Source organism: Camelina sativa, chromosome 12 (genome assembly GCF_000633955.1).
Source record: "Camelina sativa cultivar DH55 chromosome 12, Cs, whole genome shotgun sequence".
In the NCBI taxonomy this organism is placed as follows: domain Eukaryota; kingdom Viridiplantae; phylum Streptophyta; class Magnoliopsida; order Brassicales; family Brassicaceae; genus Camelina; species Camelina sativa.
Window position 1 is genome coordinate 6,423,732 of NC_025696.1, and position 15,672 is coordinate 6,439,403.

A 15,672-nucleotide genomic window follows, 5' to 3' on the forward strand; every position below is an offset into this window, starting at 1 on the left:
AGAACATTTTGTACTTTTGTAACATTCTCGTGTCTTTTCTTTAGATATTGGCATTCTTCTTCTTTTCCCATTTTGGGTAATTTACTTAAATAATACTATTAACCAGTAGAATAAGCCAAAGTAATATATGATTTTAATAGTACATTCTTTCGTCAGCTTATGGGTCACACTCATACAACAATGTCTTTCACACTGATGATGGTATGTTGTTTAATTCACATCCACTACTTTGTTTATACAATGTATTTTTTGTCAACCTTCTCCTATAGAGATCTATAGATCTAGAAGCTCACAATATTAATAACACTATATTCTAGATCTTCTATATCTCCATATAGTGGTTTGAGTTCACAATACACTTTTCATCGTCACCAACCCCGTTTATGTAAACGGTTCTCCAGGCCATATAAAATAAAACAATGTACAATAATAAAGTTTTAAAACGATAGCTACAGTGTCATCAATGTAGTACTAATTAAGTAAGAGAAATCTTAAATCGCATATTACAAACTTGAAATTCCCCTCTCAACATATTTTCTCAGAAAAAAAGAAAAGAAAAATTAATATGAGTAATAGCTACAGTGTTAGATTGTAATATGAGTAATAGTCGTTCCCTATACAAATTGCAAACATAACGTTTCCATACAACGTACGATACAGTTGACCAAAAAGAAATCATACAATGATGCATTCAAAAAAAAAGTAGGGGACTAGGGACAGAAACTAATCATGTTAAGTGAGATTTCAACAAGGGTCAAATAGATGAACTCTTCACCATGGCCAGGGTATGGGGGACTATGGGTTGGTGGACGAATCTGTTTGGTCTGTTGAGATGTTAATGGTATATGTTTGTCATTTAAAGTGTCAATCTATATTAGGCAATGATGACTAAATCGCCGTGAGATATAGATGACTTAACGGTAACCCACAAAATGAATGCTTCAAGGAATCAAGGGGCAATGGTGTGGTTGAAGTTCATCTACGTTAGAGGTTTTATCCTCCACTTTAATTTTTAGTATATAATAATGATACCAAACCAGTCTTATGCCTATTTTGTGATTAATCATATGTAAGCAAATACACTAGGTGCATTCTCATATATTTATAGTTGTTCAAATAAATAATAATGGGATAAACTACTTCAAAATATATTTTTAATTTATCTGTACATATAACTTAGAAAGAAAAGGAACATACTTACATACTGTTATTGACTTACTGTACGAAGTACGAACTATATATAAAAAGATTTTTTCTTGTTTTAGTTTTTTTTTCTCCTTGTAATATGTTATTAACAATAAGAAAGTGAGGATTTATATAAATTCTACATAGAATCATGAAGGAAAGGTGGTTTAGTAGGAGTGGGCAATACAACATCTGTGGAACTAACCATTTGTATAACCTTAGACATCGTTGGACGAAGTTGTGGAGACTCTTGTGTGCACAACAAACCGATCTGCATCACTCTCTTCACTTCTCTCTTATCTGTGTCTTCTTCCATATCTTTGTCTATCATCTCCTCCATCTTGTCTGAAGCAAAACATTTCCAAACCTGTTCAAAAAATTAAGGGGTAAATTAGAAAAAATGGGTCATGAAGGTAACTCGAAGTAGCTAAGAAGTTTAAAGATTGATGTGATGAAGATGGAGACTCATTTGAGTAACTAAGGTTTCAAGGGAGTTATCAGACCGGAACTTATTGTTTCGAAAACCGCTTGTTATTTCGAGAACAAGGACTCCAAAGCTATAAGCATCGATTTTATTGCTTAGTCTTCCGTTGCTAATGTACTCAGGAGCCATGTATCCTCTGTTAAACAGCCATGAAGTTACCTTTTCAGATTATGAATCAGACCAATAGTGGTAAGGGCCTCTTATACATAAGTTCTTGCGTTGGAAAGACTTACAGAGTGCCCGCGATTGAAGAAGGAGAAGGAGAGGAAGAAGGGAAGTCTTTGCCACCTTCGGGATAAAACTTGGCTAATCCAAAGTCTGAAATTTTGGGTTTGTATTTTAAGTCTAACAAAATGTTGCTAGCTTTGATATCTCTATGAATGATCTTGCATGTTTCGTGAAGATACTCTAACCCTTCTGCTGTTCCTAAGATAATTGTCCGCCGCTTCTTCCAGTCCAGCTCTTTCTTCTTCTCCGGGTCTTTACTTCCATGTCAAGCAAAAAAAGTTTAGAAACTTTGCAGACAAGTAAGAATATATATAAAAGTGTTTTAAAAGGGATCTTACTAAATAGGACATGATCAAGGCTTGTATTGGCGAGGAACTCATAGACAATGAAACTATTCATGTTAGTGAAGCAGCAACCTAAGAGCCTGACCAAGTTCTTGTGTTGGCATCTACTAATTACATCTATTTCATTATGGATCTCTTCCCGTGGCGTCTTTCCTGTTGTATGCAGCCGTTTGATCGCAATTTCTCTTCCGTCAGACAGAGTTCCCTGTCCAAAAAAAAAGACAATAAAAAAGGCTTTTCTAATCAGTTACGTTCACATAGTAAAATGTAGAGAAGAATAGTTATATATAGCGAAGAGAGAAACCTTGAAGACTTCTCCATATCCTCCAACGCCAAGCTTGCAACTCTCATTGAAGTTGTTGGTTGCTTTTTTAAGAGTCGAATACTCAAAGCTCATCAAGTGTGAGTCATTACGTATAGACACTGACTCCTTCTCTATCCTTAGATGTCCAAACAAATGAAACTTTTTTAGTCTTAGTTCCTGTGAGATAACCACACTTTGACACAATATACCACTCAAGGAACTTACCTTTAAGCTTCTTCTTTGGACTATCTCGCATATAGATGCATTTTCCACACCAAAATCCAGCTGCAATAGCCAAGACACCCACCATAGATAGATAGAATATGTGCACTATGATTTCTTTGGTCAAAACTACAAGAAAAATACACAAGAAATGTTGTCAAGATCATCAAATTACTGATTCACAATTTGAAGAAATCACAGAATAAATATACAAATACTTACTCATAAAAAGCAATTCACGTTCGTTATAGAAAGTATAGTTAGAGTAACGCAAGTAGCAGCCTGCATTCAAGGCAAAGCCTTCTTTGAAAGGTAAGCAACTAGACACCGATAAAGCTCCATCTGCTAAGCATAATTTACACAACTCATCGTCTAGCGTTCGCCAACATATTCCCAATCCGTAAACCATTAGGTCACGAGTGCCCATTTTAGCCACCGAGAAACCTTGATTATATGGAGCCGTCTCAACAATGGATTTGGTCACTTCCTTTACGAAACCTTTGAATTCATCAGACTTCTCCTTGTCACTACTACATATCTAAATTCCCAAAATGGTCGACATATTAGGATTTATCTTCTTGATATTCCTACAAATCCGATCTCTAAATCCTAGCTCTTAGTTATGTATTAGACAACATATGTATAGGTTTGCAACTCAAATTTACATATCATATGTATAGGTTTGTATTAGATATGAGATTTCTAACATAACATACCATCTAATCAAATACCTTGGTGTCCTGATGAGAAACAGGCTCGTGATAGAAGCTGTAATTATCAGCCCTAACGAAACAACCGTCCAAGTGAAACCAACCACCGGTGGCCGGTATACATTGAGAGAGGAGATTGGTGGCACGTGACCAACAAAGAATACATTCGTCCGGTGAGAGATCGCTAACACACTGCGACAGAACGAACATCCTCTGCGGAGGATCTCCGTGTTGATGGATCCCGAATTTGACATGCCTCATATCATCTCTGATGCCGTCAAGATTGAGCTGATATGATCTCTTGTAAGCCTCGACGTCGGAGACGGTGCCGTTATTGCAAATCCAGCCGAGGACATCGATTCTAGAGATGTTCACGGATAATGACGGATTTAATAACGTTAACAGCATGAGAACGACCAAAGAAGAGATGAACGTTAATGCCATGATCAGAGGAAACGATACTTTGATCTGTCTCTCTCCATAATAAAAGTTCCTCCTAACGACTCTTGGCTATATATATTAGTAACCAAATTAAACCGAATATGCTCTCAAGTTTGGTTTAGCTTCTATTTTTAAAAATTTACACGGTTTTGGTCTACTTGGACAGAACACACACAAACAGCTTACGTATAGATTGATATCAAATTCAATCAGAACTAAAGAAGAAAACGAACTATATATAATGCATATACCATTGTGAGTTGAAGAAACTCAAGTAAAGATCAAAACTAGGGAGAGTTAAAGATTATAAATTTAATGTAACATACACAATTTATATATGCTCATTGGAAAAAGTCTCACACCTCATTGTGACTTCTTAACGAACTGCAAACCATTCTGGTCAGAGTACCGTTCCATAAACCTCATGAACCTATCCCACTCTTTCGGTGTTCGCATGATGTGCTTCGCCACAATCCCTTCAGGTTTCCCATTCACGAATCTAGCGTTCACATCCGTCGACTGAATCACACCTTCCTCATCAATCATGTACAATCCTGTTATCTCCCCAACTTCACCGCTCGAGTCAAAGACTGATGGCTGGTCGAAAGAGAAGAGTGCCATACCGTTACTTCCGTCTCTTGATCGAGTCAGCTTAACGTCAGGGATTGTCATCTCATCTGTCCCTTGGATGAATTGGAGAGCCGGCTTTACCATCATCGTGATTGGGATGGGTTTCCACGGTCTTAGCGCTGTTCGAGATGAGGGTTGTACCCGTGGGAGAGACACAGGCGAGCCAGTGAACGATGAGCCTTTGATTGGTAGAACAGAGCATGAAGATACAACAATGCCTGCAAAACAGAACGGATCAAAATGTGTTTTTTTTTTTAAGTACATACTGTAAAAATCCAATCTTTATCCACATGGACCGCATCTCAATAAAACATGAACCCTAATCCCCAATTACTCAGAACACACTTTGTCTCATGATCAGATTACAGCAAATTACAACCTAAACCCACTTGTTCCTCGAATCGAAGCTATCATGAGTTCGCCAAGAAACTCGATTTATACCGATTCGAATCCCATGAATCGATTTAGTTTGAGATTATCATCACTCGTTACAGTTTCGGAACCAGCATTGTAAAGTTTCGAAATTTTTGTAGTTAAAACCATAATCAACCTACATGCAACACGAAGATTCAACTACAGAACTCAAAGATTACAATTTTATGGGTTTGGCGTACCTGAGCGAGGAACATCTCGAGGAGAATGAGTAAGGGAAGTTAAAGACCCAATAGACCGAACACAAGCCATTACTGTTGATGTCTGTGTGAGGAGATTAAAGAGAGAGAGGACACAGAAGAGAGATGTAGAGGAGGAAGATGATCCTCTGGTGTGGTGGCGGGAGATTAGTGACGTGTCACTACCAAGGCCGTTCCTTTGATTGGATACCGTCATCGTTTCAACTAATGGGCTTTTAATTTAGGCCCATTTTGTCGCATAATAAGCCCGTTTCGGGAAACGGAGAGTCTCTTGCTGTCACAGAAGGTTTTGTACAATGCATGAGACACAGGTGGCACATGCGTGCAGATCGTAAAAGAAAAGCTGGACTGTGATGCCATAACGAATCCCATCCCATGGCCATGTGACGAATCGTCAGCATACATACTTACTTCTTTAATTATATAATTAGTGGAGTATATTGTATATGTTATTTAATAATATAACCCACGAACCACCATTTGCAAAAGAGTTTTATGTATGTGTGTGGTGTGGGATTAGGTTTCTCTCTCTAATAATACATAATTTAATATTTAAGTAAGTCATTAAGGTGTTTGATCCACATGCATCCCATTAAGCCTTTCAACCTATTGTAATTTGAACTTGTAATAGTAGTTATCTATTTATTTACGATCTATATACTCTATACATTACACTCTCACATAACCATCCAATGTTCTTTTCGGTAATAATGATTATGGGACTGAAGAAAGTGTATTACTATTACTACTAGACTACTAGTTATGATAATTAGTTTAGTAATAGTAGATAATCATAGAATTAAGATGGAAATGAAGAATTTAACTAGGGATCGGAATGTTTTCTTCTACTAAAAACTACAAATAATATAAGAAAGGAAAAGACAATTTATGTTATAAAAAAGAACCGGGCCACATGAGTGCATGTGAAGCGACAGTTTCTGTTTTAGTCTCGAATAAGAAAGAAGGATGGAAACATGAAATCAGTAAGAGGAGGAGTGGGTAATTGTTGGAGTATTAACAATAATTTGATTTGATGAATCATGAATATATATGCGTGTGCATATCTATGCATGCCATTTCCCACAATTCATTTTGTATGTTTAACTTATCTTTTATTTCTCAAATTGACTTGCTTTTATCTACCCTCGAACCGTTCTTGTCCTCTTGATATGCATATATATTTGTAGTTTACTTTATTTTTCCTTAAAAATTAAGATTTTGGTTTGAGTTTTAAACTCCTTCTTGTTCTATTGAGTTTGTCACGGACACACGGTTAATTATGATTTATTTACAGTTATAGATTTTTTTCCTTCTACTTTTATCAAAAGTTTAAAACTGATAAACATATGCTACATAATCTAATGAGGCACTCTCTATATATGAAGATTTTTTAAACTCTCTTTTAACTTACTTTTTATTTTATTTATTGTTTAGCAAAAAAAAAATTTACTTTTTATTATTCCGTCTTCATTTACTTTTTTTTTGTTCCTTCTTTACCTTAAAGGCATTGACACTGACTTTGGGTGTTGTACATGCTTTTAGTTTTAGACATCATGTGGTAGAAAAGTTTATGAAATTAGAAATTTTAGTTATATTAATCTGAAGAACGTTTCAGAAAGTAGCATTTTAATGAGGGACAATTTGCTGATACATTCAAGTATTGGTCAGTAACCTAAGTTATAAGTACTGATCATCAATCCAACTTTTTTTTTTATTTAGTATATTTATTTGTTATATCCGGTTATCATTGATTACTGATATCTTATTATATACATATATTTACACAACCTGTAACATGGAAAGATTCTTTTATCTACTCAATCATGCAAACGAAGGAACAGTAACAAGCCTGCACTCTCTCAGTAGTGGCATACATTATATAATATACATATATTTGTTACGCATCATGGTAACTATGATTGAATATGGCGATGAGGTGTGTTCGGGTTTATTTTAAATTGACGTAGAAAGAAACTTTACCAAATTCAAAAGGGCCAAAGAAGAAACCGTGAGAGATCGATCGTGGGATCATCTTCATTATTGCTTGATATTAAAATAATTATTTGGACCTATCTGAAATTAAAATATGTTGAGAAGGGCATAGGATCATCTATTCATCTTCATCACATGTGCAGGTCACCCATTCTGATGCTTCCAACGTTCACCTCGATGGCTACATCCTACATTAACAATGTATATCTAAATCACGGATTTAATCAATTAATGTGTATCGAATATATGCTAAGAGCTAAGTTCAAATGGTATATATATTTTTTACCTTAGAAGGCAAGCATGAAAAGAATAAAAGAAAAAGGAAAAGGCGAGAAAATAGATAAAAGACATTCTACAAAAGCTGAATTAGAATGAAGTTAAGCATAAGCTACCTCTATGGCACACACCAAGTGTATTGTATTAAAAAATATTCATTAGATTAGTATTAGTATTAAGATTAAGCTTAAGCTATCAATGGCACATTCACAAGTTACATATACAGCAAATCAATAGTTGACTAAAATTTATATTAAAACACCGAACACATTTTTGGATTAGTTGTAATTGTGAAAAGAAACACATTCTCTCTTCACATGTTCAATGTCTTAAGAAATTTCTGAAATACTTCCAAGATCTTGTTTTATTTTTTATTTTCTTAGAACATGGTAACCCTACCATACCTTTTGATCACTAGATCCACATAAAACCAAGATTCATTTTATATATTTCACATAATATATACAGACAGAGCAAGCATATATACTTGCCGAGTTTCTTCTTATTATACTCTTCTTTCCCCCCTCCACCTCCTTGCATGTTCACGAGTCTTGTTCTGGGTAATGAACTAAGGAGACAAGTTTCAGTCGAAGCTGCTGAGACAGAGGAAGAAGATGAAGATGAAGATGAAGGTTATGGTTCTCTTCCTTTACTACTGTTACATTGGTTCAACTTCCTCTGTTTTAGCTTCCATCGACAATGAGGTCTCCGTTTTGCTCTCGGTGAAATCAACTCTTGTGGATCCTCTCAACTTTCTCAAAGATTGGAAGCTTTCAGCAACCGGCGATCACTGTAACTGGACCGGTGTTCGGTGCAACTCCCATGGCAATGTTGAGACTCTTGACCTTTCGGGAATGAATCTCACGGGCAAAATCTCAGATTCGATCAGACAGCTGAGAAGCCTTGTCTCGTTTAACATCTCATGCAACGGATTCGACTCGCTGCTCCCGAAATCAATCCCGCCTTTGAAATCTATAGACATCAGCCAGAATTCATTCTCAGGGAATCTTTTTCTATTTGGCAATGAATCAGTTGGACTCGTTCACCTCAATGCCTCAGGTAACAATCTCGTTGGAAATCTCACGGAGGATCTTGGGAACTTAGTCTCTTTAGAAGTTCTTGATCTCCGGGGCAATTTCTTTCAAGGGTCACTTCCAAGTTCATTCAAGAATCTACAGAAGCTGAGATTTCTCGGACTATCCGGAAACAATCTCACCGGTGAGTTACCAAGAGTTCTCGGCGAGCTTCTTTCACTTGAAAGCGCCATTCTTGGGTACAATGAATTCGAAGGTGAGATTCCACCGGAATTTGGGAACATTAACAGCCTCAAGTACCTCGATTTGGCCATAGGAAAGCTAAGTGGTGAGATTCCGTTGGAGCTCGGGAAGCTCAAGTCACTTGAGACGCTTCTCCTCTACGAAAACAACTTCACCGGGAAAATTCCAAGAGAGATAGGAAACATTACAACGCTAAAGGTTCTTGATCTCTCCGATAACGCATTATCCGGCGAGATTCCAAAGGAGATAACAGAGCTGAAGAACCTGCAGCTACTGAACCTGATGCGCAACAAACTCACCGGCTCCATTCCCCCCGCGATCAGCAACCTTGCGCAGTTACAAGTCCTCGAGCTCTGGAACAACACGTTATCTGGCGAGTTACCAAGCGATCTCGGGAAGAACTCTCCATTACAATGGCTTGACGTTTCTTCAAACTCCTTCTCCGGTGAAATTCCTTCCACCCTATGCAGCAAGGGCAACCTAACCAAGCTCATCTTGTTCAACAACACCTTCTCCGGTTCAATTCCAGCGACTCTAACAACTTGCCAGTCGCTAGTTCGTGTCAGAATGCAGAACAATCTGCTCAACGGTTCTATTCCCATCGGCTTTGGCAAGCTTGAGAAGCTACAAAGACTCGAACTAGCTGGTAACCGTCTCAGCGGAGGGATTCCAGGAGACATATCAGATTCAACTTCGCTTTCTTTCATTGATTTCTCAAGAAACCAGATCCGATCCTCCCTCCCTTCAACAATCCTCTCCATTCACAATCTACAAGCGTTTTTAGTCTCCGAGAACTTCATCTCCGGCGAAGTCCCCGACCAATTCCAGGATTGTCCTTCACTCTCAAACCTCGATCTCTCATCAAACACTCTCACAGGTACTATCCCTTCCAGCATTGCTTCATGCGAGAAGCTTGTAAGCCTCAACCTAAGAAACAATAACCTCACGGGAGAGATCCCAAGACAGATCACAACAATGTCAGCATTAGCCGTGCTCGACCTCTCCAACAACTCCTTAACCGGAGTACTCCCGGAGAGCATCGGAACATCTCCAGCACTAGAACTCCTCAACGTCTCCTACAACAAGCTCACAGGTCCAGTTCCTATAAACGGCTTTCTCAGAACAATAAATCCAGATGATCTGAGAGGTAACACCGGTCTATGCGGCGGCATTCTTCAACCGTGTAACAAATTCCAAGGATCATCATCAGGTCACAAGAGTTTCCACGGGAAACGAATCGTCGCCGGATGGTTAATTGGAATCGCAACGGTTCTAGCTTTAGGGATTCTCACCATCGTTACGAGAACTCTATACAAGAGATGGTATACTAACGGATTCTGCGGCGACGAGACGGCGAGTAAAGGTGAATGGCCGTGGAGACTAATGGCGTTTCATAGATTAGGGTTTACAGCTTCCGATATCTTGGCTTGCATCAAAGAATCGAACATGATCGGAATGGGAGCTACAGGAATCGTATACAAAGCAGAGATGTCACGATCGAGCACAGTCCTCGCCGTTAAGAAGCTATGGAGATCCGCCGCCGATATCGAAGATGGAACCACCGGAGATTTCGTCGGCGAAGTAAACCTATTAGGGAAATTGAGACACAGGAACATCGTGAGACTCCTAGGGTTCTTATACAACGACAAAAACATGATGATCGTATACGAATNAGGCGAAGTGAACCTATTAGGGAAATTGAGACACAGGAACATCGTGAGGCTCCTAGGGTTCTTATACAACGACAAAAACATGATGATCGTATACGAATTCATGCTTAACGGAAACCTCGGAGACGCGATTCACGGCAAAAACGCCGCCGGGAGGCTTCTCGTTGATTGGGTTTCGCGTTACAACATCGCGTTGGGTGTAGCTCACGGCCTCGCTTACCTCCACCATGATTGTCATCCTCCGGTGATTCACCGAGACATCAAATCAAACAATATCTTGCTCGACGCGAATCTCGACGCCAGAATCGCCGATTTTGGCCTCGCGAGGATGATGGCGAGGAAGAAAGAAACCGTTTCAATGGTCGCCGGTTCTTACGGTTACATCGCTCCCGGTATGATTTTAATACCGTACCGGTTATTTAATTTGGTTACGATCCGGTTTGGTTATTCTGTTTGTTTATTTATTTTGATCATGTTGCAGAGTATGGATACACATTGAAGGTGGATGAGAAGATAGATATATACAGCTACGGGGTCGTGTTATTGGAGCTTTTAACAGGAAGAAGACCGTTGGAGCCGGAGTTTGGGGAATCAGTAGACATTGTAGAGTGGGTGAGGAGGAAGATAAGAGACAACATATCACTAGAAGAAGCATTAGATCCTAATGTAGGAAACTGCAGGTTTGTTCAAGAAGAGATGCTTTTAGTTTTACAGATCGCTCTTCTTTGCACCACAAAGCTCCCGAAAGACAGACCTTCGATGAGAGATGTCATATCGATGCTCGGAGAGGCTAAACCGAGGAGGAAAAGTAACAGTAATGATGAGAACACTAGTCGTAGCTTGGCTGAGAAACATACATCAGTTTTTAGTACTTCACCTGTAAATGGCCTTCTTTAGGACAAGATTTATGAAGAGAGAAAGGCCGATAAAATTGATTCGTTTGATTCGTGTTCTTGTATGTAGAAAGAAGGGAGAGTGATCTTGATCCTCTTATTTCATTTTTTTTTCCATGTAGAATAACTTTGCTTTTGTTTTTACAGATCATATTAACTTTGTGCATTGCTCTGAACTGGTTTTGCAAGACAAGGGGTTTTGTTATAGCTTTTGAAGTGTGTTGATTTACAATGAGAACATATAAACTAACTAAAAAGTAAAAATTGGCAGAGCCAAAAAAAAGAACTGTAAAAGGGAGAGAAGAAGAAGAAGCTTCTTACAATGTTTTTGTCNAAACAATATCTTGCTCGACGCGAATCTCGACGCCAGAATCGCCGATTTTGGCCTCGCGAGGATGATGGCGAGGAAGAAAGAAACCGTTTCAATGGTCGCCGGTTCTTACGGTTACATCGCTCCCGGTATGATTTTAATACCGTACCGGTTATTTAATTTGGTTACGATCCGGTTTGGTTATTCTGTTTGTTTATTTATTTTGATCATGTTGCAGAGTATGGATACACATTGAAGGTGGATGAGAAGATAGATATATACAGCTACGGGGTCGTGTTATTGGAGCTTTTAACAGGAAGAAGACCGTTGGAGCCGGAGTTTGGGGAATCAGTAGACATTGTAGAGTGGGTGAGGAGGAAGATAAGAGACAACATATCACTAGAAGAAGCATTAGATCCTAATGTAGGAAACTGCAGGTTTGTTCAAGAAGAGATGCTTTTAGTTTTACAGATCGCTCTTCTTTGCACCACAAAGCTCCCGAAAGACAGACCTTCGATGAGAGATGTCATATCGATGCTCGGAGAGGCTAAACCGAGGAGGAAAAGTAACAGTAATGATGAGAACACTAGTCGTAGCTTGGCTGAGAAACATACATCAGTTTTTAGTACTTCACCTGTAAATGGCCTTCTTTAGGACAAGATTTATGAAGAGAGAAAGGCCGATAAAATTGATTCGTTTGATTCGTGTTCTTGTATGTAGAAAGAAGGGAGAGTGATCTTGATCCTCTTATTTCATTTTTTTTTCCATGTAGAATAACTTTGCTTTTGTTTTTACAGATCATATTAACTTTGTGCATTGCTCTGAACTGGTTTTGCAAGACAAGGGGTTTTGTTATAGCTTTTGAAGTGTGTTGATTTACAATGAGAACATATAAACTAACTAAAAAGTAAAAATTGGCAGAGCCAAAAAAAAGAACTGTAAAAGGGAGAGAAGAAGAAGAAGCTTCTTACAATGTTTTTGTCTTCTCTTTGATCTGTGATCTGTCTTATTACTGCTTTCAAACATAAAGGGTTCTTTGTAGATTATTATTTGCTTCATAAGATCATTTGAGCTGTAATCATGGAATACACAAACAAAGGTCACAATAACAAAAAAAGAAGAAGGAAGATTTCAATAAGGATACCAGGATTTGATATAATCAGTAAAATGTACCTTTACCAGTAGCCTCTGATGTTTTCATTATTCGAAGCCTCCTCACGGAACCAATAAACATCCTAGACACAAGTAACACATGGGTTCAGCATCCAGACGTTTGAGCTTACATAGGACTCAACATGGCAAGCATAAGAATATACATGTATACATACCCCCACGGAACATCACCAACAAGCATCCAATCTCCTTCCTTATCTTCATATGTTAGTACTAAACCAGAAGACCCATCCGGTAGTATCTTGACCGGTGTTTCCATGCGACCATCAGTTTCTCGTGTGCGTAAACCTGATTACAGAAAGAATCACTATTTCAATCTCAGACTAAGGAAAAAAAAAACACAAACTCAAAAGCAACCAAAAAAAGAAGAAGAGCCACAAGATTCGAAAAGGACACCTGTTTTGGGTTTCAGAAACATTTCTTCAAGAGTGTTAGACAATGATTCATAGCATTTATGAGCATTCAGATCAATTTTTCTTCCAATTGGAATGCCATCCATAGTCACTTTCACAAACATGGAATTTCTCATATTTGTAGCATCAGTTCTATTCTTGTTTACTTCTTGACGAATCTCAGAGTTCTGATCTTCAGAGGCTGAAACCTTTGTTTGGTTAACCATACTGTTCATTCTGTAAGTCCTTATTGGTGGCCATCCTACAACTTGCCTGCAAATTTTCATAGGCATAGGGTAAATCACAACAAGACTAAACAATTCAATAGCCTGTCCAATTATCTCACACGAACCAGGCTCACATCAACACAAGTTTACACAAAAAAAAAAAATCAGAGAGCAAGAGCATCACTCTACAGGATGATGAACCAGAACCTCTCCATTCCAAAAGAAAGAAAAAGAAAAATTCACTTTCCCTCTACTACAGAATCTAATAATAAAGAGATTGTTCATCTATAGAGATAATGATAGTAAGATTCAATTACCACAAACAGTGACCAATCCAAACTCTATATGATCAGGAAGACACATTCAAAGTCATCTAGGTAAATAAAGGTCGAATTTTTCAAGATAACAGAACATTCTGTCTAATCATATGATTGATCAACATGTAAATGCCTTTTTCTAGAAATGGAATGGTTAAAATTCTAAAGGATAATCAAAAAAAAAAAAGAAAGGAAAGAAAGAGAATCTCACTCACCCACTAGTTGCGGCCATGGAATCAGCTGTTTGCTTGATCCCAGCAATTACGCTAGCTCTGCTCAGAGAAGAAGATGATGAAGAAGAAGAGGAATCATTAGCGTAAGCAACCCTACAATCTGGATACCCTTTTCGACCAAGGCTCAAGGTAAGACCGAGCTCAAGCTGCTCATTCCCTACAGGAGAAGAAGAATCCTCACAAGAAACGACGAGATTTTCATCGTTAGATAAAGCCGAAGCTGATCCACTCACGCAACCGGCTTCCATTTGAATTCCAAACCCAGAAGCTTAGAAAGTGTAACAGAGAGATTAATCAATCAATTAGTGGTTGGAGATTTAGATTGAGAGGGGAAGGGGGAAGAAGAGATGGGTTGAATTTGAAGCAAAGTTTGAGAGACTTTAAGTAAGGCAGAAACAGTGAGAAAGAAAAAATAAAAAGGGAAACAAAGGATGAACAAGAAGACACGACTGGTGGGTTTTGTCTCTTTTTCACTTCCCTAACCCTTTTTTTTTTTCTTTCTTTCTTTTTTAGTATTCTTCTTTCTCACCCAAAAAAAATATCATATTGTAAGGAAAATAAATATTGTTTGGCAGAAACGAAATAAATTTCTCACTTTATTCCGTGAATATATTAACTTGAAACTCTTTTTGTTTTTCTTCTTTTAACAATATCCACTTATACAATTTCTTTTTAAAAAAAAAAACTATATGTGGACTAATCCCATTCATTGTGTTTAAAGAATCTTTTACCATTGAAATGGTAGACAATTTTTTATTTTTATTTATTTATTTTTGGTAAATGTTTATAGTGAAGTTATGCAATCATGTCATTTATATATATAAAAAACTAATAAACTCAGCTATTTAACATAATTGATAGTATACCCTAATAAAATATAATTAGATTAGTATATTCTGAACAATAAAATGATTAGGTGCCAATGACAAACATGATTTCAAAGTGTATAAAAATGATGCTAAATGTTCAGATGTTTTTAGTTGGTATATTGACTCCATAATCTGATATAAGATAGATCGGATAGATTTCAAACAAAACTATGATATCAAAACGGTTGTATCCGTGGGATTAATAAAAACAATTAAAAAGTTAGCTGGAAAATAAAAGAATCTCATAAATAAAAAAAAACTATATATATATATCTATATCTTGCTCTAAAATAAATAAAAGAAAAATAAGAAGTGGGGGCTCACATGTCAGCTTCAAAGGATTCAATCGGACGGCTAAAAATAAAGATACTTAGCATTAGATGGCTACGTGGAACCCACGTGAACAGAGGGGGGGACTCGTGCCCACGTCCTTTGGTCCATCTCTTCCACATCCGACGGTCGCTGATTACTTCCCTTGATTTAAAGCTTCATCACTACTATATTGTTTTTAATTTAATCATAGTGGCAATCTAATCTTTAATCACGTAATTAAAATTGAATATTTAAGACCAAAAAAGGAGTTTAGCTGTCTATTTTTAGTGGTGTCCGAATAAAAGCCCTTGTCGTCTGGAGGGAAGACATAACCGACCGTTGCTTTCTTTTACTATTTCAATTAAACCGTTCAATTTTTTAATTTAATTGAGAGAGTTGAAAATTTCGAAAGTGTGTCCGTGTTGTTAGTTGTCCATGTGGGTCTCCCCCGCGATGAGAGATTCGCTGCGGTGTGCACCACCGTAATTAAAAACGTATCTGATTCTCTCTCAAAAGCCCAGTGGCTATCAAACCAGGACCGGTTAACTCCG

The 15,672-nt window shown here is 37.7% G+C and overlaps 5 protein-coding genes across 5 annotated transcripts; 2 read left to right on the plus strand and 3 right to left on the minus strand.

The window, feature by feature from the left end:
- Positions 1,325–3,921, minus strand: LOC104730469 (putative cysteine-rich receptor-like protein kinase 43). Its single transcript, XM_019233901.1, has 8 exons — positions 3,499–3,921; positions 2,990–3,305; positions 2,767–2,896; positions 2,546–2,714; positions 2,236–2,446; positions 1,903–2,149; positions 1,659–1,805; positions 1,325–1,556 (listed from the first exon to the last, which is right to left on the minus strand). The coding sequence occupies exons 1-8, from the start codon at positions 3,919–3,921 to the stop codon at positions 1,325–1,327; spliced, it is 1,875 nt and encodes a 624-aa protein (XP_019089446.1).
- On the minus strand, positions 4,154–5,326 carry LOC104730470 (photosystem II reaction center PSB28 protein, chloroplastic-like). The gene is made up of 2 exons (XM_010449642.2): positions 5,163–5,326; positions 4,154–4,766 (listed from the first exon to the last, which is right to left on the minus strand). Exons 1-2 carry the CDS (start codon positions 5,230–5,232, stop codon positions 4,282–4,284), a joined length of 555 nt encoding a protein of 184 aa, XP_010447944.1. The 5' UTR covers positions 5,233–5,326; the 3' UTR covers positions 4,154–4,281.
- LOC104730471 (MDIS1-interacting receptor like kinase 1-like) lies at positions 7,726–11,464 on the plus strand. Its single transcript, XM_010449643.2, has 3 exons — positions 7,726–10,301; positions 10,401–10,787; positions 10,877–11,464. The coding sequence occupies exons 1-3, from the start codon at positions 8,063–8,065 to the stop codon at positions 11,290–11,292; spliced, it is 3,042 nt and encodes a 1,013-aa protein (XP_010447945.1). The 5' UTR covers positions 7,726–8,062; the 3' UTR covers positions 11,293–11,464.
- On the plus strand, positions 11,629–12,416 carry LOC104730472 (MDIS1-interacting receptor like kinase 1-like). The gene is made up of 2 exons (XM_010449644.2): positions 11,629–11,747; positions 11,837–12,416. The coding sequence occupies exons 1-2, from the start codon at positions 11,684–11,686 to the stop codon at positions 12,250–12,252; spliced, it is 480 nt and encodes a 159-aa protein (XP_010447946.1). The 5' UTR covers positions 11,629–11,683; the 3' UTR covers positions 12,253–12,416.
- Positions 12,429–14,188, minus strand: LOC104730473 (auxin-responsive protein IAA11). The gene is made up of 5 exons (XM_010449645.2): positions 13,923–14,188; positions 13,168–13,436; positions 12,927–13,059; positions 12,772–12,833; positions 12,429–12,670 (listed from the first exon to the last, which is right to left on the minus strand). Exons 1-5 carry the CDS (start codon positions 14,186–14,188, stop codon positions 12,654–12,656), a joined length of 747 nt encoding a protein of 248 aa, XP_010447947.1. The 3' UTR covers positions 12,429–12,653.